Source organism: Elephas maximus, chromosome 9 (assembly GCF_024166365.1).
Source record: "Elephas maximus indicus isolate mEleMax1 chromosome 9, mEleMax1 primary haplotype, whole genome shotgun sequence".
Taxonomy (NCBI): Eukaryota; Metazoa; Chordata; class Mammalia; order Proboscidea; family Elephantidae; genus Elephas; species Elephas maximus.
In genome coordinates this window covers 98,532,588-98,559,941 of record NC_064827.1, presented here as the reverse complement: position 1 = coordinate 98,559,941, position 27,354 = coordinate 98,532,588, and the positions used below count along the sequence as shown (strand labels likewise).

The following is a 27,354-nucleotide window of genomic DNA, read 5'->3' as shown; positions in this document are numbered from 1 at the left end:
GGATTCAGTAGATTCTTCCATTTGCCCTGAAACGTCTTATATGAAGGTACAGTTAAATAATTGCATTCTTTTTTGTTTTGAGAGACTATATTGGACACTTGTTACCCGCTAGGTTCAACCACTTGCATCCATTTAACTACAACATGGAAAGGCCCTGGTATATATTTTTTTAAAAATTGTGTTTTGGTGAAATATATTTAACAAAAAGCTTGCCATTGTAACTATTGTTAAGTGTACAATTCAGTGACGTTGATTAAATTCGTCATGTTGTGACACCATCACCACTATCCATCCATTTGGTGTTTTTATAAAACGTGGTTCCCACAGTTAAGAAAGTGACCTCCAGAGCACGATTCTGGATTTGACTGCTCAAGGCATTGGACACAGGGTGTGATACGGGAAGACCTGTCACATTGGCTCTTTTGCTTACTCTCATACTGTCCTTAACTGTCACGTCACTGTTAGTGCCAGTATTCTCCTCTTGTCAGTGAAGATGCCCACTGAGATTTTATGTTCTCAAAAAAAGTCCCTAATTTTCCTAAGCAGGAGTGATGTCTTCCCGTGTTATCTCTGTTCTTGCATCTCCGCTGGTTATCCCATGGGCTGTATCTGCATATAAAGGGAGAGAAAGTCATGCCAGTTGGGCTAATGGTCATCCCATGGGCTGTATCTGCATATAAAGGGAGCAAAAGTCATGCCAGTTGGGCTAATGGGTCTTTGGGGCCCTCTTTCTAGAACCGAGTGTTCCAAGGATTTTTTTCAAAGACCTGCCATATATGCCTCTCCCTTTACTGTCTTACTTGGCTCTATAACCATAAGTTTGTGCAACACATAAGGTGTAGAAAATCATTATGGTTTTGTTCAAGGATAGAATTTTAGTTTGTTTTGAAAACATACTGTGTTTTCAGATCTGTATTTGCTCAGATCTGTGATAATTCCCCATGGGCTGTATAACTTCTGTTTTGAGTTCTTATAGAAAACATGAGATAAATAAGATGATTTTGTTTGGATCCTAATAAAATTTTAAAACCAGAAAAACCTGTATACAGCCCAGAAATCCCAATCCTCAGGACATTTGTAATAGATGTCTGCCCAGTGTTCACAGCGTTTGAAAAATTCTGGCAGATACTTAAATTTTACCAGCTGCAAGGTGAACCAAAACATCAAGTTTCTTGGCTAGAATTCGAGTATATCAGTCAGTGTAGTAACACCAGTTCTCATGCTGACCAAAACACTGATTCATGCTTAAATATTTATTTGGCAAATAAATATTTGAAAAGTGAACTTGACTTTGATAAATGCTGTTTGATAGATTTAGATCTTTCAAAATATGGACCCCGGGGAGAGAAGTCTGGTGGCATATAAGACTGTAGACCCACCATCCACCATGATTGGAATTACATGAAACCAAAGCTGTTTGTGTGAACCTGGACTTCTTGACACTCTCCGTGGAGGTACTTTAAGTGTGAATCTTAGTTTATGTATGCCAGGGTTCATGCATGCAAAGGAAGGAGTTTTGGGACTATTCTCAGATAATTTTAAAGTAGGTTGTATAATGTTAATTGATTGTGTGTTCACATTTTTGGTTTGTAGGCATATAGCCAAAGAGGAAAGTGGTAGTTCAGTGGTAGAATTCTCACCTTCCATATGGGAAACGCGGGTTTGATTTCCGGCCAGTATACCTCATGCGTTGGAAGCCTTGGTGGTGTAGTAGTTAAGTGCTACAGCTGCTAACCAAAGGGTCAGCAGTTCGAATCCGCCAGGCGCTCCTTGGAAACTCTGTGGGGCAGTCCTACCCTCTCCTATAGGGTCGCTATGAGTCACAGTCGACTTGACGGCACTGGGTTTGGTTTTTTTGGTTTATGCCTCATGTGCAGCCACCACCCCTTTGTCAGTGGAGGCTTGCTCGTGGCTATGCTGCTGAACAGGTTTCAGGAGAGCTTCCAGGCTAAGATGGGCTAGGAAGAAGGGCCTGGCCATCTATTTTTGTAAAATCAGCCAGTGAAAACCCTGTGGATCGCAACACTCTGATCCACAGCTGTTCACATGGGTGGCGTAGAATCAGGCAGCGGTTCTGTTGTGCATGGATCACTATGACTCAGGCCACCTTGACAGCAGGCATGTAACCAACAGCTGGAATATGGGCCACCTTGACGGCAGGCGTGTAACCATCAGCTGGAATATAACCAGCTCAGTCAAGGGGTTTCATGTCTGTGTGTGTGTATGTGTGTGACTGTGGTTAGGAGCAAAGAAGACATCAATAGATACTAGTCAGTCACATTATAGTGTTAAGCACAATAGATTAAAGAGCCACAGTGGATCTTAAGCAATAAGTATCTGGGACCTAGTATTCTAGGTTCATAAACTGAGTTTAAAAATCCCTCTTCAGGGAGGGGGAGGCACTTTGATATAATGGAAATTGGCATGCATGTGTTAGAAAGAGCTTCTTAACCTTAGGCAAATCTTCTCCCCTCTCCGGGCAAGGAAGATGAACAACGTATGTCTTTTTAGGTTGCTTTTGGTCTCTTCAAAGCTTTGATTCTAATTACATTCTGTTTAGAACGCATGACTTTAAAAATAACTTAAGCAAAACAATTTCTCTTTTGAAAACGGTCTTTTCTTATATGTTGGGTTGTTAGATACGGACTAGGATAAAATAGCTTCCAGAATTTTGAAGGATGAAAAGTATGTTTAATCAATACCCAAGTATAACCTCTTCTGAGAGCACATATAATTCGGCTTCTGTGATGAGCATCCAAACTATGGGAGTCCACATCTGAGCGCTGAGGAACGTTAGATGTTTCCTGAGGAAAAAGGACTTATGGTGTCATGAGACATGCAGTGGTACTGGTGAGACGTACCTGGGGGCTTCTGGGGAGTGAGTGGGAAGATCACCAAGAGTCGGGTCACCAAGGTAGCAGTTAAAAACCTGACATGATTGTCAGTGCTGGCAGTGAAGTTCATTAGGCTTGGACTATTTGCTGATGGAAACCCTGCTGGTGTAGTTGTTAAGTGCTATGGCTGCTAACCAAAGGGTCGGCAGTTCAGATCCACCAGGTGCTCCTGGGAAACTCTATGGGGCAGTTCTACTTTGTCCTTTAGGGTCACTATGAGTCGGAATTGACTTGATGGCACTGGGTACTGGGTATTATACCAAGAACAACAGTGAAACAGCATCAGGGACTGGAAGAAGTCAGGAGGAATTGCACATAGAAAACTAGGTTCTTGGGAACAGGGTAAGAGGGAAGTGGCATGTTTTTGGTAGGGCTGCCTTTATGTCAAAAAGCCTGCCAGGTGGTGGCTGTAGTATGGGCCAGGAATTCCCTGGCTCCTGACCTTGGTCTCCTTGGACTTGCTAGTCCATAGTCTTTGCAGCCTTGTTCTGAGTTAATTTGACAGCATCAAAAGTATGATGAGACATTCGTTTTGTAACTCGTTGGTCTTCTAGTTGATAATGGCCAATTTTCAGGTAAGCAGGAGTGTTAATTGTCAGCCCTTACCAAATTTAAAGGAATTCTTTGTTGTCCTTAGTGGCTATGGAGTCAGCCCCTGCCTGACTTTTGGGGACCCCATGCACAATGGAATCGGACCATTATGATCCGTAGGGTTTTCATTGGCCGATATTCGGAAGCAGATCACCAGGCCTTTCTTCCTAGTCCATCTTAGTCTGGAAACTCTGCTGAAATCTGTTCAGCATCATAGCAACGTGCAAGCCTCTGGTGACATGGGTGGTGGCTGCCCATCAGGTGCATAGTCAGGAATTGAACCCAGGTCTCTGAATGAAAGGTGAAAATTCTACCACTGAACCACCACTGCCCCAGAAGAACTCTTAGAGCTTTTCAAGACCCATTCGGATTATAGGTTCCCTGCCTTGGCAGAATTACAATAATAGTAACTTCTAACATAGGAAAGTGTAGGCCTCAAAGCTTGACAGCCTTAGAAATTGTGTTATTCCTAACAGCTACAGTTTACTTTTAAATTTGCAATATCACTTAACATCATTAAATAAATGTAAGACATTAAAAATAGGCTGTGTTTGAATGACTGAGTCCTTTGGAAGTTCTGAGCTAGTTCACAGCCTGAGGACTACAAAGGTAAACTTCAGAATTGCCAGTAGACAACAACTATGCCACGTTCTGCTGGGGGCTTGGGTGGGTGGAATGCTGAGTAAGAGACAGCTCTGCCCTTGATATATCTCCTCAGAGTCTGGGCAGTGAGAACCCGAGGCTCAAATAATCTAGAACAAAGACCAAAAAAAAATCAAACCCATTGCCAGCAAGTCGATTCCAGCTCGTGGCCACCGGGTGTGTTACAGAGTAGAAGTATACTCCGTAGGGTTCTCCTAGCCGTGATTTTTACACAGCAAATGCTAGGCCTTTCTTCCACAGTGCCACTGGGTGGTTTGAACTGCCAATCTTTTGGCTAGTAGTCGAGAGCAAACTGTTTGCGCCACCCAGGCACCTAGAACAAAGATGACCCAATGCTGTAAATTACAATTCATAGTGACCCTACAGGACAGAGTAAAACTGTCCCATAAGGTTTCTAAGGTTGTAATCTTTACCTGATGGAGCAGCTGATGGATTCAAACCTCGACCTTTCAGTTAGCGGACAAGTGCTTAATCACTGCACCACCAGGGCTCCTGAGAATTGAGAAACCAACCAAACTCACTGCCATGGAGTCAGTTCCAACTCAGCAACCCTATAGGACAGAGTAGAACTGCCCCAGAGGGTTTCCAAGGCTGTAATCCTTATGGAAGCAGAATGCCCCATCTTTCCCCCATGCAGAGCGGCTGGTGAGTTTGAACTGCCCACCTTTCAGTTAGCAGCCGAGTGCTTAACCACTGTGCCATCAGGGCTCCTTTGAGAACAGAGATAGGTGTGTTTTAAACACTTTTTACATATGTGAGCAGGCTGCTGCTCACCCTGGCCTAGCTTCTCTTAGAGTGCCTGTTAGCATCTTGCAGGATTTTTGTTAAGTCTTTCGTGTCCTCTGTCAGGCACTGGGTTGGAGGGGTTAGTTTTAGCAGATGTTTATCAAGGTAATAGTTAAGTGATCCAACAAGCTCACCTTTCGGTCCCCAAACACTGTGGTAAAGACATTCCATGGAGCTTCTTTATATTGAATTGTCATGGTTTCGCCCATCTTCTTTTATGTAAGCCTCCTGGCATTTGTTTAACGAAAGATTCATGAATAAAAGAGCTTGCTTTGGAGTCAGGCCCTGACGTGGGCAAAGGAGGCTTCAGATTTCCTTCTGGTCCCAGTTCTGACTTCCTCCTCCTTGTGGTCGAGCCCTCTTGGTGAAGTGGTTAAGTGCTCGGCTGCTAACTGAAAGGTCGCCAGTTCGAGCCCACCAGCCAATCCAAGGGAGAAGAATGTGGCCGTCTGCTTCTGTGAAGATTTACAGCCTTGGAAACCCTATGGGCAGTTCTTCCCTGTCTTATAGGGTCACTGAGTTGGAATCGACTTGGTGGCAGTGGAATGTGTGGTTGAGCTGAGAGTGCACCGTTGGTGGTGTGCACGGTTTTCCCAGGGGAGGTTTTAGAGCCCGCCTGAAAACAGCCGTTACCCCTGGCTGGTTTAGAATGAAGATCCATGGCTTTTAAAGTGTACCACAAAATTTTTTTTTGTTGTTTTTTACTTAGCATTGCAGTTGCATTAGTTGTGGTCTAAGTTACAGGTTTCTTCACCCCCTTGTATTTTAAATTGTGGCAGAGAAAGGTACCCTACATGTCTGTTGGCCCCGTACACCCCCTCCCCTTAGTTCTCAAACGTCTCTCAGAAATTGGGGTGATCTGGGCTTTGTGAAAGGAGGATTTTGCACAGCTCATTCAGCTTTGTTCAAAGCAGTAACACATCACTGAACAAATTGCCGCCTTGCATATGCTAATCCAGCACTTAAAAGAACTCATTGTAACATGTTCTGATGCTTTAGCTGGAGGGGAGATGGGAATTGAAAGGATGTCAGATCATGCCATGTGACCCCAAAATATCTAAAATGCCTGTTTTCTTTGGGTCAACAGTTTGTGCTCAGCGTATGGGAATGAAAGTACTCTGTGTGGTTGGAGGAAAAGAAGACCGTAGTCCTTGCTCTTGCTTTTGTGTGGGGGAGCTGGCCTCGCTATTGAAGATTCGCTGGCCGAAATTCTCGCTTTGGGTCTTAAATTTCAGTACTATTGGTGAAGAACACCAAATCTTATTTTCAACAATAAATTAAAGGAATTCAAAAGAGTTCTTTAATTGTTGTAGTAGAAAATGTGATTTGCTTTTTAGGAAGCTATAGTCCCACCCCCTTCCTTTGTGTCTTTGTAGAGTGGCTCACAGTGACTCCTACAGTTTAGAGAATACGTCTAAGAGTAATCTCAAGTTTTGCTCATAGGCCATTCATATTCCTGACCAGAAAGCCGCATGGGGAAGAATAAAAACACATCCCCTTATAAAAAGGAAGCCCTCATTTTCCTTACGGTAAATACAACAGAACATTTTCAATGAAGAGTTCCTGAGGGACTCACCAGGCTTTGGTGGGTTCCCCTTTTAAATGCATAAACCTTTATAAATGTTTGCCATCAGAGTCCTTGGATGAGATGAATTAAATGGAATTAAAGGCTGTGTTGGTATCATGTGTCTAAAACAGCTCTTGCGTCCAGGTTGGGTTTTCATGTGGACAAAGACCTGAGAAGAAATCTTTGATAAATTAAATTACCTTTTTTTTTTTTTTTGTCTTTCAGAGTAATTCTCTCTTGGTACCAGACAGTCTAAGAGGTGCAGATAAACGCAGAAACGGGCCTGAATTTTCCAACGACATCAAAAAAAGAAAGGTGGATGATAAGGACTCCAGCCACTATGTAAGTGGAGAAAGGACTTGAAATAATATTTGTTTGCTTACTTGCTCACCTTCCAAGTGAGTATACAAACGTGCTTCAAGGTCTTAGTGATAATTCTGTGTGCCTTAAAAACCAACACAGTGAAGAGGACAGATTGCTTATATTACAGGGCATTATTTTTTTTTTAGGGCTGTAAATTATGCTTCATGAGGTTCAGTGTCACATTTTAGGTTTTCTGCCTTAGGTACACATAAGAGAGGTTACTAAAACTCCGGCCCAGCTTTCTGGTCATGTGATCTTGCAGTTGTACAGGGCCATGCGCTCAGAAGCCCCTCTGTCCCAGCCTTGGTTTAGTGCTATATTGCCGCCATCTTCAGATTCCAAGTTTTGAACAAGGGCCCTTGCCTTTTTATTTTGTCCTGGGTCTGCAAACTTTGTAGCCAGTCCTGCTAAGATAATCAAGGTAGAAATTTTGGTGTCACCAACTACCTTTTTGCATACTATTCTGATAATATATTCAAGCTCTTATTAGGTCTTAAGACAGAATTGGTCCTCCCCGCGAGTGATCGGTTGAGAGATGTAAGTCCATGTAGGAATGGAAGAAATGTTGGAGGAACATAGCTCAAACCCTGCAGATGAGATCACATACCGGTTGAAGGAACGACGACTCTGACACAGATCTCCTAGCTGAAATCACATTCCAGAGGAGAGCAAACCAAGCCAAATGGCTATGGCGCTGGTCTCGGGGTCATAAACACTGCAGCTGACGCATGACTTGGAGTTTCTTTCAGTGTCCCGAGTGTCTATTTCGGGATAGATGAATTCTCAGGAACTGTACTAGAGTAAAACTCTGAGTTACGTCAGTTGGAGAACAAAGTGTCTACCTTTTTCTGGCTTGTGTGCAGGCTATGAGAACGTTTAAAAGCTGTGCCTCTTTGCCTTTGGCTCAAACCTATAGCTAGCAGTAGGCAGCATTTCTTGGGCAGTGACTCTGTGCCAGCTACCCTGTGCTTTTCACCTAACTCACACACCTACCCTGTGATGATGCCATCCTGTCCATTTCATTTAAGTCTTAAAACTGCCCTGGGCGGGGGAGGGGCATCATTTCCATTTATAGATAAAGAAACTAAAGCACAGATCCTTTCAGTGATTTGTCCAAGGTCAATGTTAGTGGCAGAGCCTGGAGGCAGCCCAGCTCCAGAACCGTGTCCTTTATATCACTATGCTGACATTTCTGAGCTGAGGTGCTAGGATTGGATATTTTGCTAAAGGGCCTCAAATCCTTCCACACTTTGCACTGTAGGTTAATAACATCCTGAGAACAAAAGTAGTTGGTTCTCCCCACCCCAGCTTCAGCTTTTTTTTTTTTTTCTTTAGCATGTATCATTTTCCCCTTTGCTGCTGCCCAGAGCCCGGGTCCTACATGTGTATTTGATTTTCAATAACCAGTTGTGTCCAGTCGACTCTGACTCGGGATGATCCCATGTGGGTCAGGGTAAAACTGTGCTTCATAGGGTTTTCAGTGGCTGCTTTCTCAGAAGTAGATCACCAGGCCTTTCTTCTTAGGTGCCTCTGGGTGGGCTTGAACCTCCAATGTTTTGGTTAGCAGCTGAGCGCTTAACCCTTTGCACCACCTAGGGATTCTTTTATTCATGATGTCAACCATTAACAGGTCAGAAGGTCCACAACATAGAGAAATCTGAAAATCTGCTGGTGTACAGTTTTGAGTTGTTCTCCATGAGGCTTATGGATCTAATAAGTTGTTTAATAGTGAATGATCCAGAATCCTTAGCTCAACATGACTGTTCTAAGTTGATTGTATTCAGTATCTGGTTGGATAGATGACTGGGTATGATGCATTTCAAGTATTTGAGAATCTGGGGCAAAGGCCTTGGACCTTAGATCTCAGATGACAAGAATGTACAGTGCTGTCAAGGCTTGTTTTCAGAAGGGTCCAATACAAAGCTAAGATTTAAACTAAAGGATACTTAAGGACCCCCTTCAGAGTTCCATGGTAGTAAAGCAATTGTTTGCTGTTTTTTGCTGGTTCATTTTAGTTACTACTTTAGCCATTTAAAAAATTTTTTTTCTGATTGTTTTTTTCCCGTTCAACTTATATTCCTTTATCACCTTCAGTCACCCCCCGCCCCCACCCTCCCGCCCTTTATTTTTGCTGGGGTTCTTAAGAGCTGAAAACATACATGCTTCTTGTGGGCTTTACGAAGAGAAAACACACACTTTGGTATGCATTTTTTTCCTTTGTTGAATGAAAATATTTCTTTCGATGGGCTATTATTTTGGATTACTCAGGCTTCCTTACTGACTGTAATGTTATCACTGAATTGAGCCGCTTGAATTATATGGGGCCTTCCAACAATGACTAAAATATATTCTGTAGCACGTTGTTGAAGAAAGTAAGTTGGGCTTCCCACACTTAATGCTTTAGGGACTATTAGAACAAAAACACTTAAGACATTAGAGTCGAGGGTAAACTTAGCCTGGACTTGGGGGCCCACAGAAGGCCAACATGGGTGCTTGTACTAATATTTCTCAAACTTTATTGGTGTGTTCTGAGTTGTCAGTGATATCAGTAAGAGGATGGTTTAGATCGTAAATTAGAGGCCTTCTTGTTTCTGAGAATTTGGACCCACCGCCATGTCCTACTTTTTCCATATGTTCATTATTGTATTGTGCACTAAAGGACAGAAGGCCTTTTGGCTAAGGAAGTGGCCTTTTTCAGCCTGCCCTGAACTTGATAGAGGACTGATCAGATCATTAATTTAAACAGCTTTTCTGAATCTTTTCCAAACTCAGTGCGACCTTGGAGTTTCCTCCGATTATCAAATTTTATGGCTTTATGAAGAGACAATAAAAGTCTTAACACAGGGTGCTGGTGCCCTCCAAATATTTACCTCCTGCCTTCCTCCCATACCTGCAAGACTATTCCAAGCCAGTTGATAAAGCGGTCTAGTTTTAACATGAGGGCAGATCTTGGTTCCTTATTGTAGCCAGCAGTTAGCTTGTTGTTTTTAGTTTCTATTTGTTTTTTGAAGTACCTAGGAGCCTTACGGGAACGTGGCTTGATTTTGTTTGTCTCTATAATGATGGATTGTCTGAGTACCGAATTGTAGGTGATACGCTTAAGACAATGGCGGGAAATCGGGTCATTCATTTGAAATCAAATGGGAAAAGATCTCTGATACAAGGATGTGCCTCTTTCAGTTTACAGGAGAGCTTTGACTGTTGCAAACATTTATTGAGCCCTTAATGTGTGCCAGGTATTTACAGATTGCTGTCACCTGTATACAAGTTGTGACTGTGTAAGTAGCTGGTGTGTTACTGCAGCAGAATTTCTGCCTAGGGCTTTGTATGGTCCCAAGTCACCTGAGAAGAGGGGGAAGGTGGTATTACTTCTCAGGGCTGGCAGTCTGGAAGGGAGCCTTTGGGCACATCTCAGGCCCATTTTTTTAAGCCAGTCTCCTACCAAGAGCTATAGTAAGGAACTTAACTGGGCCTCAAACCCTTTCTCAGCCCTTTACTAAGAGGCGTTAAATTTTTTCTTTCCAGGATAGTGATGGTGACAAAAGTGATGACAACTTGGTTGTGGATGTGTCTAATGAGGTAACTGTTCTTTTTATCAGACTTTAGAGTGACCTGAATAGCGTTGTGTGAAAAATCCAACAATGATGGGTGAACCTTGAAAACACTCTGAGTAAAATAAACCAGACTTATTACTTGATTTCGCTTATCTGAAATATCTAGAATAGGCAAGTGCTTAGAGACAGAAGGTGGATTAGTGGTTACCTCGGGCTGGGGCAGGGGGCTGTGGGGAGCTATTGCCTAATGGGTACTTTCTGTTTGGGGTGATGAAGACTTTTGAAAATAGATAATGGTGCTGGTTGCACAACATGGTGAATGTAATTAATGCTGCTCAATTGAACAGTTATAAATGGTTAAAATGGCAAATTTTATGTCATACATATTTTACTATAAAAAACCAAAACTCACTGCTGTCGAGTCAATTCTGACTCAGAGCGATCCTGTGGGACAGAGTAAAACAGCTCCACAGGGTATCCCAGTCTGTAAACTTTACGGAAACAGACTGCCACATCTCTCTCCTGTGCAGCGGCTGGTAGGTTCAAACTACCAACTTTTTGATTAGCAGCTGAACCCTTTTACCACTGCACCATCAGGGCTTCTATAGTAAAATAATAAAATTTTATTTTACTATAATAAAATTAAAAAACAAAACCCCCCCAGCAATGAATGAAGTAGAGGCATGGTGTGATAGTCTCTCTCATCTTTATATATGAACAGTTCAGTGGTTGTTCCTGGATGGAACAATAGGGTCACGTGAACATGAACTCTTATTTCCTTTTTAAATAATCTGTTACTCAATCATTTCAGATTCCTAAATTGAGTGTAGTGCAGCTTTCTCCTCTAGGCAAAGAAGGTCAGCATGAGGGGGCTTTTAATCCACTGTATTTGGTTTTAGTTTATGGTGCCTTCGTGGGTGGGTTTGCAAACACTATCCTGTTAATTATAACAACCTTGTTAGTCATATAACAACCTTCAGTGTTCTCCGTTAGCTTAGACAGTCAGCATAGAAGTAGAGTGTGTAACAAGAAAGCTCTGTCCCTTATAAGCTAACTCATGAAAACCTTGGCTATGCTTGTTGAGGACCCTTCTTCTCCACGAGCAAGCCCAGCCCATTCACCCCGGGAAAATGGAATTGACAAAAACCGCCTGCTAAAGAAAGATGCTTCCAGCAGCCCAGCGTCCACGGCCTCCTCGGGAAGTTCTGCTTCTTTGAAATCCAAAGAAATGACCTTGGTATGTAATGAGACCTGTCACTTTCCTGTTTTGTAGGTGGAGTTTTATTGATCAAGGGTTTTGTTTTAAGTGTTTTTGTGGAACTCATCCTTCTGTTTGTCCCTGTACAGATTTCACTTTGTACGTCTCAGTCTGTTTTGTGCCGTGATTATTGTTGTTGGGTGCCATCGAGTCAATTTCAGCTCATAGTGACCCTATATGACAGAAGAACTACCTTATAGGGTTTCCTAGTCTGTAATCTTTATGGGAGCAGATCACCAGGTTTTTCTCTCGTGGAGCGGGTGGGTGGGTTTGAACCACCAACCTTTTGGTTAGCAACAGAGTGCTTAACCATTGTGCCGCCAGGGCTCCTCATGCCATGATCAGAGAGGAAGAAAAGATTCCATGCATTTTGTCTTCTTACTTGGTGTCTTAGTTTCCTAGTGCTGCTGTAACAGAATTACTACCCATGAGTGGCTTTAAAGAACAGAGTTCTTTTCTCACAGTTCTGGAGGCTAAAAATCCAAATCAGGGTCTTGGCTGTTCCTTGTTGGTAGCCCTGGGCCTCCTTTGGTTCTTGGTGATCCTCACATGGCACCTGTTTTCCCCAGTATGTGTTTGTGTCTAATTTGCTCTTTTTTAACTCAGAGGTGAGCAGATTTAGGACACACTGGTATGGCCTCATTACATAACATTAGATTGCATTATGGGAGGTCACTACATTACATGATATCCACAGTATAGGGGTTAGGATTCCAACATATAGTTTGAGGGAACACAATTCAGTCTATAATATGTGGGGAATATGTTCCTGGTATAGAACCCCCCACAAATTCCCAGCTGGAAAATAGTTCAACCCTCTTAGGTTCTCAGAAATCCTCATTATCTTTAGCTGTCCTTTTGTTTGTTTGGAAACGCTATAGGGCGGTTCTACTCTGTGCTGTAGGGTCGCTATGAGTCTCTGTGAGACGGCACTGGGTTTTTTGTTTTGTTTTGTTTTAAACTGACGCTCAGTGTTGGGGCATGTTGTGCTTGGGGAGCTGGTCAGAATGGTGATGGGCATGAGGCACTGGGTTAAGCCTGGAACTGCTGGAGGGAGGGGTGTGCATCAAAGCCCATCCATGTGCTCAGGGACTCATCCAGCAAACAAGTGGACGTGTCATCATCTCATTTAACTCTCAGTCCCCCTGGGTGTTAGCTTGAGTAATGTGTCAATGCTATACAGCCCATCTGGTCTAAGGTCTGAGAGGGCCGGCGCTCTTCCCGGTACCATAGCACTTCTTGGACTGTTTTAAAGGACATGAGCATTTGAGAGGCGAAGGAAGATGCCATGTATATTAGTTTCCTAGAGCTGTTATGCAGGATCCCTGATAGTGCAGTGGTTAAGCGGCTCAGCTGGTAACCAAAAGGTCGGTGGTTCAAATCCACCAGCCACTGTTATAACAAAGTACCCAAACCGGGTGGCTTAAAACAGCAGAAATTTATTCTTTCACAATTCTGGAGGCTACATGCTTCTTTGTAGTTTCTGGTGGTTCCTGGCAATCCTTGGCATTCCTTGGTTTGTAGATGCATCACTTCACTCTCTGCCTCTTCATGCGGCTGTCTTCCCTGTGTGTCTTGTTTCTCTGTGTCTCTTCTTTTTATAAGGACACCAGTCATATTGGATTAGGGGCCACCCTACCCCAGTATGACCGTGTGTTAAATTAACTACTAATACCTGCAAAGACCGTATTCCCAAACAAGGTCACATTCACAAGTACTGGGGCTTAGGACTTCAACATATCTCTTTGGGGGACACAATTCAGCCTGTAATAGCTTGCCACCCTGCTACTGCCTCAGCTCCCGAGGGGCCCCTAGCTCTGATGCTAAGTCACTGTCTACTCTGGTGGATGTCACATGGGCTCTGTAGGCTAATTGGGCAGTGATCCTAAACTCCCAAGAGTCATTCTTTTTAGGTATCTCTCTCAAACAAAATGAGACTAGTTCTAGGGCTTTTGCTTCTGAGATGCTGGTTTGTGTCTTAAAAAATTGATGGCCCCTCTCAGCCACTTGCCGTTAGCTTCAATCCAGCTGCTCCTAAAAAGCAGGACAGAACAGGGGTCGTCCCTGTGACATCGTTGGCAGCCTGGACATTTGTTTCTGCATGACAGGGAACCCTTCTCTGGGTGGTCATTCTTCCAACTTGGCCTAGACTCAACATCCACAAGCCTGACGGAAAATACTTTTTAAAATAAAACCCACAGAGGAAGAAGTGGGATCCTCTTCTGTCCTTCTCGCTAGAGTTTTAATTCTGGCAGGAAGAGGAAAGGTCAACATTTCTCGCTCACAAGTTAATGCTGTCAACATTGTGTAGATTTATGAAAATTGGCCGAGGGAGTCGCTAGAAGGTGCCCAGTGTCCCAGCTGCTGTTGTGATAAATTGTGTAATATGGCTTGGATTAAAAATAATACTCATTTAATTTGTTTAATGATACCAGCATGAAAAAGCCAGCACGCCTGTTCTGAAATCCAGCACACCGACTCCACGCAGCGACATGCCAACGCCGGGCACCAGCGCCACTCCAGGACTCCGTCCAGGCCTCGGCAAACCTCCAGCCATGGACCCCCTCGTTAACCAAGCTGGTAGAGCGCTGCCTCTTGCTTTGCTTTGTTTTGCTTTTCCTGTTCCCGGCTCGATTCGTCTTCTGCTAATCTTGTGACGCCACTTCTCCGTGAATATTAAATGCACTTAATGCCATCCTCCTTCCTATCTCTGAAAAGCCATGATAAGAAACAGATGTTTGTCCTTGGGTTTTAGCAGCTGTGCTCTGTTCTGTCTTTGGCTGTTGACATTAGGCTTTTCTTTTATTTCCAAATAATCCAAATGCTAGGGTCTTCAATAAAGTTTCTGGTAATTATTCCAAATGTAAGCTCTTTACCAAACTATCATTGTGTGTCTGAGTTAGCTAATATTGACAGAAATGCCGGGTTTGGCTGCCCCGAGTGTGCTTCTTGCTTACTTTTGTTGGCTGGTTTTCTGCGGGTACATCCCTTGGGAAGCAGTGGTCTGTCCTTCAGTGGAAATTGGGAGTGTTTCACTGAGACTCCAGCCCATGAATAAACTCATAACTTTCAACTTTATCTTCCTCCCTGGGAAAGGGAAAAAAGTAACAACCCGGGCTCAAAGGAAAATAGGCACCAGAATATTCCTCCTAAAACCCGTGCTTTGGTTTACGTAAATCCAGGATTGGGTTTTCATTTGGAATTGGTACCAGGGAATGGAAAGTTCGGACTAAAGGAGAAATCTTGGATTTTATCAAGAAAATCTTCTTTTGAGATTAAGTCAGGTAAACATTTAGTGTCTGTGCCTTGGTTTGCCCTCTGTAAGTTGGGTACAATAATACCGCTTAATTCCCTTGATTTCCCAGTGTCTACCAATGAGAAAATGTATGGGTATTGTGTCCCTCGGGGTTTTTTTTTTTTTCCGGGAGTTGAATCGGCCCCTGGAAAGAATGGCCCCTGCATATAAACCTGAGGTGATTTTTCTCCCAAAGCCTTTCCTTCCTCCTCTTCTCCACGATGAACAGCACCAAAAAATGATACTAGAAACTACTTGTTGATCAGGTTTGAATTTGACTGTGTCCGTTGAGTCCTGTCTTACTTTGTGTTTCCTTTCAGCAGCCGGTTTGAGGACGCCCCTGGCAGTGCCTGGCCCGTACCCTGCTCCGTTTGGAATGGTCCCTCATGCTGGCATGAACGGCGAGCTGACCAGCCCGGGCGCCGCTTACGCAAGTTTGCACAACATGTCTCCCCAGATGAGTGCTGCTGCAGCTGCCGCTGCCGTGGTAGCCTATGGGCGCTCCCCGATGGTAGGCCGCTGGCTGCTCCGTCTCTGTTGGTTGGGTTTTGGTTCAGTTAGAAAAGCTGCATGCTTCATTTAGCATTGTCAGGCACCCAGCTTCAGGCAGAGTCAGAGAGTGACGGCTGCCGTGGAGGCCTCCGCTCCACGCTCCGTGGGCAGGAGCAGCAAACACCACACGCCTCACAAAGACGCCCAGTGTTCCAACGCCTGCCATTGCCTTCCTCTTGTCAGCCTTCATCAGCATGCTGGTTCATTAAGTTAGGGCCAAATGCTTTTTGTGTTACTGTTTTTGTGGATGAAAAAAGGCAGCGTTTAGAAGCTACTTCAGTGGTTGGGGGTACATCTGGTTTTCTCGCACCAAAGTAGATTTTTTTTTTTTTTTTTGAAAGTGATGAAATGACTTGAGTAGCTCACAGAAGCCTTTTCATTTGTTTTCTTGAGCTTTTCTTCCTTTCTTTAAATCTTAGAAGAAAATATTTGACAAGCCGGGGCTTTCTTTTTCCATGCCTGTATGTGTATTATTCTCTGAGTCCAGTAGCCTGGCTTCTGTGTGAGAAGTGATTTCAGTAAACCAGGTAGAAATACGAAGGACTGTGAAACCGGGGCAAGGTTCTCCTGCTCTGCATTTTGACCAGTGTATAAATGGTCTAATTTTTGTCCAAGAAGATTCAGGACCACATCTAAAGTATAAAATTGAATATGTAACCATTGACTGCGTAAGAAAAGAGAGTAGATTACAACCCATAGCAAATATAGACCCCAAGTCATTTTTATTTGCTGTTTGAAATAGGCCATGCACGTTTCTCTCCTCCCCCTTCTTCAGGGAGCAATAGCTCCAATAGTCTGGGGTGACAATAAAGTTTATTTTATTCTTATTTTGCACTAGTATGGAACGCTGTGCAGTGGTGGACGAGATAGCCCAGAGTAAGGCAGGCAGCGGAGGGACTAGATTCTAACATTACTGGAGGGGAAAAAAAAAGTTACCCTCAAGTCAATTCAGACTCATGGCGACCCTGTGTGTGTCAGAGTAGAACTGTGCTCCATAGGGTTTTCAGTGCTGATTTTTTTTGGAAGCAAATTGCCAATCCTTTTTTCTGAGGTGCCTCTGAGTGGACTCAAACCTCCAACCTTTGATTGGTAGCCGAGTGTATAATTGTTTGCAACACCCAGGGACTCCAGATTTTGGCGAAATAGGCTATCCATATATGAATACTGAAGCATTAACTTAGACTAGTGGTTTTCAATGGCGGTGGGGGGCGGGGGGAGGGGTTGGGATTTGCACCTCAGGGGACATTTGGCAGTGTTGCTATGATTTGGAATCGACTAGACAGCAGTGGGTTTGGAGACATTGTTGGTTGTCCTATCAGGGGAGGCGATGTTATCACTAGCACTTAAAGAGACCAGGGATGCTGCTAAACGCCCTAGCATAGGACAGCCCCTCACCACAAAGAATTATCCAGCCCAAAATGTCAATAGTGCTGCGGTTGAGAAATTCTGACTTCACCTGTTGCTCTCTGTAATTGCTTGGTCGAGGCAAAATATCCTAAGTCTACGGGAAGTATTTACCATGGGCATCTGGCTCTCAGTGCACAAATGGCTCGCACGCCCACCCCACCTCCCAGAAAGGAAATGTGTGCTGTGGTATTTAGAAGTGGGTATATTGCTTCTTGCGTTGTAATTTTCTTTTGAGAAATGCTGGGTAATATTACTGTTCTCATTTGTATTGCTTTGGGGGAACAGAAATGAATTTCTAATAAAAAGGAATTTCGAATGAAAAGTTTTTCTAGATGTTAATGAAATGCCTACCTGGGCCTAAACTGAGTCCGCGATGCTTTATTTTGCTTCCAGGTTGGGTTCGATCCTCCCCCTCACATGAGAGTACCTACCATTCCCCCAAACCTGGCAGGAATTCCTGGGGGGAAACCGTAAGTACCTCTAACTCCTTGGTTTTGTTTTAAAGGCAGTTACTCAGTCATTGGTATTAGCAGACTAGAATTCCAAAGGGAGCATAGGCTTGGGCGTTTCCAAGGAGATTTTTAGTGTCTTCCGGGGAAGTGTTAACACTTTCTATAAATAGGCAGCTTGTAGGTGTCATGCCTCTGTCTTCTCTCTATTGGTGATTTCATGTGCTTAGTTATTTCTGGAGAGAAGCTGTTGGCGATGGGACAAGGAAGGAGGAGAGAACTGGAGGGGGCTGACCCTCCTTGCTTTGCCCACTCAGAAAGCTGCTGCTTTGCTTTGCCGTTTGGTGAGAGGGTAGCTGCTGGAAATTTTCAGCAGTACTGTATTGTGGGCTCTATGCAGCTGTGCACCCTTGAAATCTCAAAACTTTGAAATGGGCTGTCTTTTGATCCAATTCAGTGCCACTTTTTCCTTACTTTGGTGGAAATGAGTGTTGTTTGAAGGGTAGGTTGTAGGTGGCAGTGGTTGTTCAGTGGTAGAATCCTCCCTTTCAATGAAGAAGACCTGGTTTGATTCCTGGCCGATGCACCTCATCCACAACCGTGACCCATCCTTCTATCAGTGGGGGCTTGCATGCTGCGATGATCCTAAACAAGTTTCATTGGCTCTCCCAGCCTAAGATGGACTAGGAAGAAAGGCCTGGTGATCTTCTTCTGAAAATTAGCCAGAGAAAACCCTGTGGATACCAACATACTATTGTCCTATGATACAGTGTTGGAAGACGATCCCCCTGGGTTGAAAGGCTTTCAGAATACACAGTGGCCACAAGATGAACTCAAGCATCCCAGTGATCACGAAGACGGTGCAGGAGCAGATGGTGTTGCGTTCTGTTGTACATGGGGTCCCCATGATTCGGTGGTGCCATAGCACCTAACAACAACTACTCGGATTGTATTTTTAGTATTTTATTGAGGTATAAGTTACTATATGTAATAAAGTACACCTATTTTAATTATTAGAAGAATTAGAAGATTTATATTATATGAATGACAATAATAATAAAAACAAGCAAAAGTAGCTTGGGGAAGCAAGAAAGATTGTGAACGGGCAAATAATATTTGAAATTTGAAAAACCTAGCTGATTATTTTTTCTAGGTCCCTTAAAAAAAAAAAATCATGTGCTTTCCACATGTGTAAGTTATTAGAAATGTGATTTCTGTGAATTCTCAATTTTTTAACAGAGCAAAATCAAAATATGACTATCTTACTTCTCAGCAAATAACACTGCCTGTCCTTTGGGTAGAAGATGGCAGAAAGGCTTTTCAAGTTTTGTTAATTTTCTAGTTAGGGATGCTTGTTGCCTTCAGCTATACTTTTTACACCTTCGTGTTACTGCTTTTAGCTTTTTTTCTGTGCTTCAGTTGCATATTGCACTATTGAATATTATTTTGCACGGTCCATTCAAATACCTAGTCATACTTGGGTGGTTTTGATTGGAGCCTTGTTTCAAATAATCTATCAGCATGAGAAAAAAGTTGAATTCCTTACCCCATCACCTGCTTTTGGGGAAGCAGATTCCCATTGCTCAACTTTCTAGGCATTATGTTATCTATTTCATGGTAATTTGATTCATGCTGAAATGAGGCTTTTGTCTATACTAGGAATTAGTAGAGATTTAAAAAAAAAAATTGAGGTGACCTATAGGCCTGATAAAGAGAAGGATTAGAGAATGGGGCAGTGTTTACTTTTCTTAGATCTCTTCCGGTTGAATACCCATAAACTACATTGGGGGTTTTTTTGGGAATACTTCCTTTCTTCCAGCTCAGGACATCCCCAAGGCACTTGGGAGTATTTCGTCTCTGAGTGTTGGCGCTGTGGCTGTTGTGTGACCTACCAATCAGTGAGCAGATAAAGAGCCAATGAGTAATGTTGGTATAAGAAGCAATTATAATAGTGATTGATGAATATGCAAAAGGAATAATAGGCAAATAAGGTCAAGTTCAGCTGACCATTAGGGAAAGCCAGCTTCAAGAGTCAGCAGTCTGGGGGTATGTCCAGCTGCCAAGACTCCACCTTGAGTGTGATAATGCGAGAGAGATGGGGTTGGGGTTGGGGCCAGAGCTATGACTACAGAGCTAGTATGGAAGGCTGTAGGGCATGGTTAACTGGGTCCCTGTTCCTTACATTAGAGAGAGAGAGAGAGAGTGTGTGTGTGTGTGTAAAGTGATCTAGTGGATACCTGCATTAGACACAAAAGCTTAGTGCTGCAATGCTCATTACAGCCAAAATATTCATGTCGTTGGCATGTAAGCATCTTGGATAGCTTTGTGCTTTAAGCCCTGTATGCCAGGATACAACATGCCCTGAGAAAAGGACAGTGGGCACAGTGGCAAAATTGTGAGACACCCATGTTTGGGGGTGATTTTCTTTCTTTGAAATGGCCATTGGCCTCTGTATCTGAATGGCCACTCCTCTTTCTAAAACAGTTGAATTGTTCCCCCAGCATTCTTTTTCAAGTTTGAGGTCAGTCGTAAGATATGAGGAGCACAGAATTAATATCAGAGGGAAAAATGAGCTTCACTTTTGTCCCCAGGATCTGAGCTACTATGGTCCTATTGCCCATATATTAATTCATCAGTTCAAGAGGATGTCCTGTGCTTACGTGTTAGTAAAGTAACATTGTCTTAGAACCGTGTCTTAGGCTGGGTTCTCTAGAGAAGCAAGACCAGTAAAGTGTTGTCATGGATTGAATTTTGTCCCCCCAAAAACGTGTGTATCCATTTGGCTAGGCCATGATTCCCAGTATTGTATGGTTGTCCTCCATTCTGTGATTGTAATATTATGTTAAAGAGGATTAGGGTGGGATTGTAACACCCTTACTAAGGCCACATCTCTGTTCCAACATAGAGTTTCCCTGAGGTGTGGCCTGCACCACCTTTTCTTTCTCGAGATAAAAGGGAGAGGAAATAAGCAGAGATGGGGGGACCTCATACCACCAAGAAAGAAGTACCGAGAGCAGAGCACAACCTTTGGACCCGGGGTTCCTGCACAGAGAAGCTCCTAGTCCAGGGGAATGTTGATGAAAAGGACCGTCCTCCAGAGCTGACAGAGAGAGAAAGCCTTCCCCTGAGGTGATGGCCTGAACTTGAACTTCTAGCCTACTACACTGCGAGAAAATAAAGTTCTGTTTGTTAAAGACATCCACTTGTGATATTTCTCTTATAGCAGCACTAGATAACTAAGAACAAGCCAGAAGAATTCATTTGGGTTTAGAGAGACCTTCAGGTCCCTTTAGTGTAAATGGTCCTTGGTGTTTCTGTCTCCCACGATTCCTCACCAAGGACCTGTGCGCCTCCCGGAGTAATCCATTTTCCATGGCTGTGTGTTCCAACCCTTGAGCTGAAATCTGTCTCCCTGTCACTTTTAGTCATCAATCCTGGCTCTTTCTGACCCCCTGAGACCACCCAGTGTACTGCTAATTCATCATCCACCAGACGGCTCTTCAGATATTTGCAAACCACCATTTTGCCACCTGAGGCTTCTCTTCTGGCTAAATAAGTCCATTGCTTCAGCTATATCTTGTGGGTTGTGATTTCAGGTTCTCACACCATCTGCTTGCCAAACTCTAGACACAGCCACTGCCCACCTGTCCTCTTATCCACAAATAATCATCAAAATCTACCGGGTAGGCTTAGGAGACACCATGGGGAATTCATGGTCTAATAGTGGGGAGAACGTTAATCAAATAATCACCACAACATGCAAAATGAGAATACAGATAAAAGCTATGACAGAGAGTAAAACAATCTGTGAGAGCATTTGATAGGGGCTGATCCTGTCTGAGAGGGTTGAGGCAAAAGTATTTTTTGAGTTGCATTAACCTGCTAGGAGTAGGGAGTAACCTCTAGGTGGCAGGACCAGCATGTGCAAAGGCCCTGTGGCCTACATTGTTTCTATCAAAGTGAAATAGAACAAGATGACTCGCACTGCCGCCATTCTAGGCTCTAGTTTCTGGAATTAAAGGGACTAAAGTCTCAGTAGGGTTTTCCAACCAACCTGGTCACTTTCCCTCCCTCCTCCACTCGTTTCTCCTAACTTCCCTATCTATTTCAGAGGCATCATTTTTTCAGTCATCTGGGCCCTAACTTTCAGCCTTTGTTTCTTCCGTGTTTCATTCTCCTTTTATCCAGTCTTATTCTTTGTTAAAATCCTCCTCTTTCATACCTACTGTGCAAACAAGGACCTTAGATAAGTTTTCCCATTTTTCTCCACCCCTAACCTCACTCAAATGACTGTCAGCTTATTCTTATTAGAAAGCACATCTGTTCAGGTCCTTTTCTTTCTCTGGTATCTTCAAAAGTTGAATATGAACTCTGAATGTGGCATTCGAGGCTGTCCAGTAACATCACCCCAGCCTGCTTTTCTAGGCTCATGTCCTGTGTTCTTTACATTACGTGTTGGGGCCAAATGGGAAGAAGCCCTGTTCCATGGGGGCACTTGCTCTTCTACCTGGAGCAACTTCTCTTATCAGTAATCTTCACCTCTTCCTGGAGACCCTGATAGCGCAGTGGTTAAGTGCTGCGGCTTCTAACCAGAGGGTCGGCAGTTCGAATCCACCAGGTGTTCCTTGAAAACTCTGTGGGGCAGTTCTACTCTGTCCTGTAGGGTCGCTGTGAGTTGGAATTGACTCGACGGCACTGGGTTTGGTTTTGGTTGGTTTTTCCTTGAAATAATTCTGTCCTTCAGAGACATCTCAATTGCTTCTGGCTTCTTCATGAAGCCTTTGCTGATTGCATCTATCATGTATGCCCTCTCTCCAGAACCCCACACCCCGGTAGTGTACTGTAACATCTTATGGCATGCCTCGCACTTTGGCCTTGGATTGTAATCATGTGTACATGCTGTATTTCTTTGTGCTTCCTCTCCACTGGAATTGAATTCAGCTCCTTGAAGTCCCCTTGTCCCTTTGAGTACAGATAAATAAATGTCAGGGGCATCAAATAGGTGGGAGGCAGTCCCGGCTTATCAGGGCCTCTCAGACTGTTTTTGTTGTTATTAGCTCCTGTCCAGTTGGCCACCCACTCATGGTGATGCCATGCACAGTGGAATGAAATACTGGCCAGTCCTGCACCATTCCCCTGATCAATTGCAGAATGGACTGTTGTGATCCACAGGGTTTTCATTGGCAGATTTTTCAGGAGTAAATCTCCAGGCCTTTCTTCCTAGTCCATGTTAGTCTGGAAACTCTGCTAAAACCTTGAACAGCATCATACCAAAAAAATCCAAACCCGTTGCCATCAAGTTGATTCTGACTCATAGCGACCTTGTAGGACAGAGTAGAACTGCCCTGTAGGGTTTCCAAGGAGCAACTGGTGGATTCTAACTGCGGACGTTTTGGTTAGCAACCAAGCTCTTAACCACTGCACCACCAGGGCTCGATTCAGCATCATACCAACTTACAGTCCTCTACTGACAGATGGGTGGTGGCCGTGCATGAGGTACACTGGTTGGGAATTGAACCAAGGTCTCTGACATGGAAGGTGAGAATGTTACCACTGAACCACACCACTGACTGTCCCCGTCTTAGACAGTCAGACTCTGATGAATCCTTTTGGAAAGAAGAAGTGAACTTTGCATTTTAGAATAAAGTAGTGTGAATTTGTAAGAGGTAACCAGACTTTGTTTTCAAATCCTCAAGGGTGGATTTCCTTGGAATTGTGTGGTCAGCTTAACTTGAACTCGTTTTTAGTTTTACGAAATTTACTGCCCCGAGCTCTGGGGCAATGATTATTGGAAAGTGGGATTCTGAAGTTTAGATAGACTGATAACTTGTTATTGTGTTTCACATCCCCCGCCCCCTAAGACTTTTTTCTGGCCCTATAGCACTACTTTTCTTCCTATAAATACCTGGGGCTGTGCTCCACCTGCCTCATATGGTAGCACCTGGAGGTCAGTAATAACTCCTACTGATAATAGTTTGGCTTAAGATTCCAGGTTAGTTCCAGGTTCCTCACCCTGTGTTTTAATGCCAGACATGTAATTCAGAAATCGTCCACCCACTTGTTTAGTGTTTAAATAAATCTTAAAGTACCTTTTTGGATTGGGAGCCTAAAGAGAAAAGAAAACTACATTTGGGGTAAAATTGCCTCTTACGAAAACTTGTTTTGCAGCGGTGAAAAGAGACTCTTCCCAGGCTTCTAGCCAAGAAGGCGTTTCTGTGGCAAAGGGGCTCCTACCACCCTCTCTCGCTCCTGACCTTGTTTCCGGTTTCTCTGTTGACTGGCTCTGTATTCCACAGCTGGTTTATTTAGTGGATTTGAAAATTAATTCAGCTTTCTTTTTACTTGTTTATAATATTTGGGTGTTTGTTGCCTATTAAATATTTAAAGCAGCATGTCTGTGTTGTGCCTTGTGATAGTCATGTGGAGTTTTTGGAGCCCTGGTGGAGCAGTGGCTAAGTGATACCACTGCTAACCAAAAGGTCAGTAGTTAAATCCATCAGCCGCTCTTTGGAGACCCTGTGGGGCAGTTCTGCTCTGTCCTCTCGGTTAGCTATGAGTTGGAATCGACTCAACAGCAATAGGTTGGGTTGGGTTTGGTTTCTTTTTTTTAATCTCTGGTGAGCTGGGACTTTTTGCTAGTTTTTTGAGGCCGTACTGATGTGAGGTCCTTTTTCTTTTTTTTTTTTCTTTTTTGATGTGAATTACGTTTTGCCCTGGACAGTTGTCCTTCCTCCTGCTTTGTCTCTGTTCCTCCTCACCCCTTCAATAATGACTTTCAGCTGATAGGATATAAATGTAATTTGGGCGTTTTCTTGTTTGTCTCTAGCAGTTGGCTTCTTTACTAGAAGTTTTGACTTGAGTTTTCAAATAGTAGTATTCTTGAACCTCTTTTTACATTTCATCCAGGAATCTCTCAGTTTGTACCTTTGTCCTGCATAGAAGTCTTGTTTTTAGCCCCAGCACTTTTAGAACTTTGAAATTGCTTAATTGGTGAAGGAAGTAGGGCTTACATAGAACTCAGTCTCAGATGCTGACTTTGGCCAGACAGCCTTCTAGTTTGTCAAATAGGCCATCTCTTCAATATCTTTGCTGTTTAGTACTGTCTTCTTTATCTGGTAATTTTCTTTTTTGTCTCTATTTTAAGAAGTTTGTATTTGCTTTTAGAGAAAAAAATAAGAGTAGAATTGTGTTCACTTAAATAAGGAAACAACAAGTCTCCCTTTTTTAATGCTTGGACCTTTCTAATTGTAATTTAATTTTTTTAATTTTATTGTGCTTTAGGTGAAAGTTTATGGTGCAAATTAGTTTCTCATTCAAAAATTTACAAATTGTTTTGTGACATTGGTTGCAACGCCTACAATGTGACAGCACTCTCCCCGTTTCCACCTCAGGGTCCCCGTGTCCATTCGACCAGGTTTCCTGTCCTTTTCTGCCTTCTCGTCTTTGTTTTTGGGCAGGTGTTGACCACTTGGTCTCCTATACTTGATTGGACTAAGAAGCACATTCTTCGCACGTGTTACCGTTTGTCTTATACGCCTGTCTAATCTCTGACTGAGAGGTAGATTTGGGGAGTGACTTCAGTTCTCAGCTAGCAGGGTGTCTGGGGGACATAGTTTTGGAGGTTCCTCCAGTCTCTGTCAGACCAGTAAGTCTAATCTTGTTTTGTGAGTTTGAATTTTGTTTTATATTTTTCTCCCATTCTGTCCAGGACCCTCTATTATGATCACTGTTAGAGCTGTAGGTGGTGGTAGCTGGGCACCATCTAGTTCTTCTGGGCTCAGGCTGGTGGAGGCTGTGGTTCATGTGGTCCATTAGTCCTTTGGATTAATACTTTCCTTGTGTCTTCGGTTTTCTTCATCCTCCTTTGCTCTGGATGGTATGGGACCAGTAGGCGTATCTTAGATGGCTGCTTGCAAGCTTTTAAGACCCCAGACGCTATTCATCACACTCAGGTGTAGAACATTTTCTTTATGAACTGTGTTGTGCCAGTTGACCTAAATGTCCCCCGAGACCATGGTCCCTAGCTCTCAGCCTGTAATTTAATTTGTAATGAAGCCATCCATTGAAGTCTTCCTAATAAGATAAGAATTGTACCCTGGTCTACATATTTTTTACCAGTTTAGGGGATGCTGAGATGCCAAACTAGAAAAATCCCATGAGAAGTAAAGAATTTTATGGATGTTGTGGATTAGATGTGCAAACCTTAAATGTTAAAATAAAGCCTATTATATTGACAGAGAGGAAGATTTTACCTTAAAGCAGATAAGTTATACCACTAAGGATCTATTTTCTTTAACTGAAATCTTAAAATAATAAGGACCTGAGTTTCTTACAACCCTATACCACCATTCCCCCAGCTCCCACCTTCACTCCTTTTTCAGGGTAAGGCTACCCTCCAAACTCATTAGTTACATTATTCTTATCTTAGAGTGAGCCACATGCCCCCAAAGCCTCTTGCTGCCCAGGTATCTTGCCTCTGGGTTCCAGCATGAATCACGCTGCTCATGTTGATGTGCCTCATGTCCTTTATGGGTGAGTAGGTGTCTCCTTCAGGACATTCCCATATTATCCGTCTCCAGGGGGTGATGCCAGAGGTAGTGCTGATGTGGATGCTAAGGTAGATGTGCACTTGGCCTGAATCTTGTAATTGAACTTGGATCTTGTACCACTAGCTGTGTGGTTGGGGGCAAGTTACTGATGCTCTCCTGTGCCTCTGTCCCTCTTCTCTAAATAGTACAAGGTAGAACCAGAACTCCCAAATCCAATGTCCTTCTCATCACCCAGGCACCTCCTTTGACATGGGAATGAAAGGTTGGCTGTATATTGTGCATTCCCGCTAACTTTACACCACAGAAGTTATGTTCACAGGGTAAGTTTTGTCAGGGCACACTCAAAAATAGGGAAATGATAGATTAAATACGGTCTCCCACTTGTTAGTGACTGAACTGAAACCGCAACCTGGCTCTTCGCACTTCTTGGCCTTTACTGTTTCGGTCATGTGTTTTCAATACCCAGACATAGGATCAAGCCTTGTGACCAGTTACCTGTGATTGCTTCCACCAGATTTTGCTTTGGAAGTATGGGTTCTGCTCACTTGGAGGAGGGCCATGGGTTTTATTCAATTACTATAGTCGCTTTCCTTGCCTCTTGTTTTTGGTCTAAATCAAAAGGCTCTTTAGAAACTGCCTTCTGCTTCAGGAAAGTTCATACCATCTCTTGGTGACATTGGGTGTGGGTGCTAGAACTACCATGGGAAAAGTTGGCTGGCATAATCCAGGTGATTTTCTTGTTTTGCCTTATTTTCCTTGTCTGAGTGGCTGTTGTGGATTGAATCGTATCCCCCCAAAAAATGTGTTAAATTGACTAGGCTGTGATTCCTAGTATTGTATGATTGTCTACCATTTTGTCATCTGGTGTGATTTTCCTGTGTGTTGTAAATCCTACCTCTATGATGTTAGTGAGTGAGGATTAGAGGCAGTTATGTTAATGCAGCAGGGCTCAATCTACAAGATTAGGTTGTGTTTTAAGTTAATCCCTTTCAAGATATAAAAGAAAGGATCCTGAGAGACATGGGGACCTCATACCACCAAGAAAGCAATGCCAGGAGCAGACCGCATCCTTTGGACTGGGGGTCCCTGCACCTGAGAAGCTCCTAGACCGGGAGAAGATTAATGACAAGGACCTTCCCCATAACTGGCAGAGAGAAAGCCTTACCTGGAGTTTTGGCACCCTGAATTTGGAGTTCTAGCTTCCTAGACTGTGAGAGAATAAATTTCTGTTTGTTAAAGCCATCCACTGGTGATATTTCTATTATAGCAGCATTAGATCGACGGCACTGGGTACTGGAGATGACTAAGACAGCGACCTTTATGTCTTTATGAGCAATTGTTGTTGTTAGCTGCCGTTAAGTCAGCCTCCAACTCATGGCAACCTCAAGTCCCTCCCGGTCCCATGATTGTTTGCAGCTTGGACCAT

General features: G+C 43.4%; 1 protein-coding gene across 10 annotated transcripts in view; it reads left to right on the top strand.

Annotated features, from left to right (window-relative positions):
• TLE1 (TLE family member 1, transcriptional corepressor) overlaps window positions 1–27,354 on the top strand; it is a 102,704-nt gene that overhangs the window by 59,083 nt on the left and 16,267 nt on the right. For 3 of the 10 annotated variants that reach the window (XM_049897270.1, XM_049897267.1, XM_049897269.1), the window contains exons 9-15: window positions 6,727–6,843; window positions 10,390–10,443; window positions 11,503–11,655; window positions 14,112–14,256; window positions 14,859–14,960; window positions 15,292–15,482; window positions 17,324–17,400. In XM_049897270.1, the coding sequence (XP_049753227.1) occupies window positions 6,727–6,843; window positions 10,390–10,443; window positions 11,503–11,655; window positions 14,112–14,256; window positions 14,859–14,960; window positions 15,292–15,482; window positions 17,324–17,400 (839 nt within the window). The remainder of the gene's footprint in view (window positions 1–6,726; window positions 6,844–10,389; window positions 10,444–11,502; window positions 11,656–14,111; window positions 14,257–14,858; window positions 14,961–15,291; window positions 15,483–17,323; window positions 17,401–27,354) is intronic. The other 7 variants (XM_049897277.1, XM_049897273.1, XM_049897276.1 and 4 more) reach the window with 3 other exon arrangements.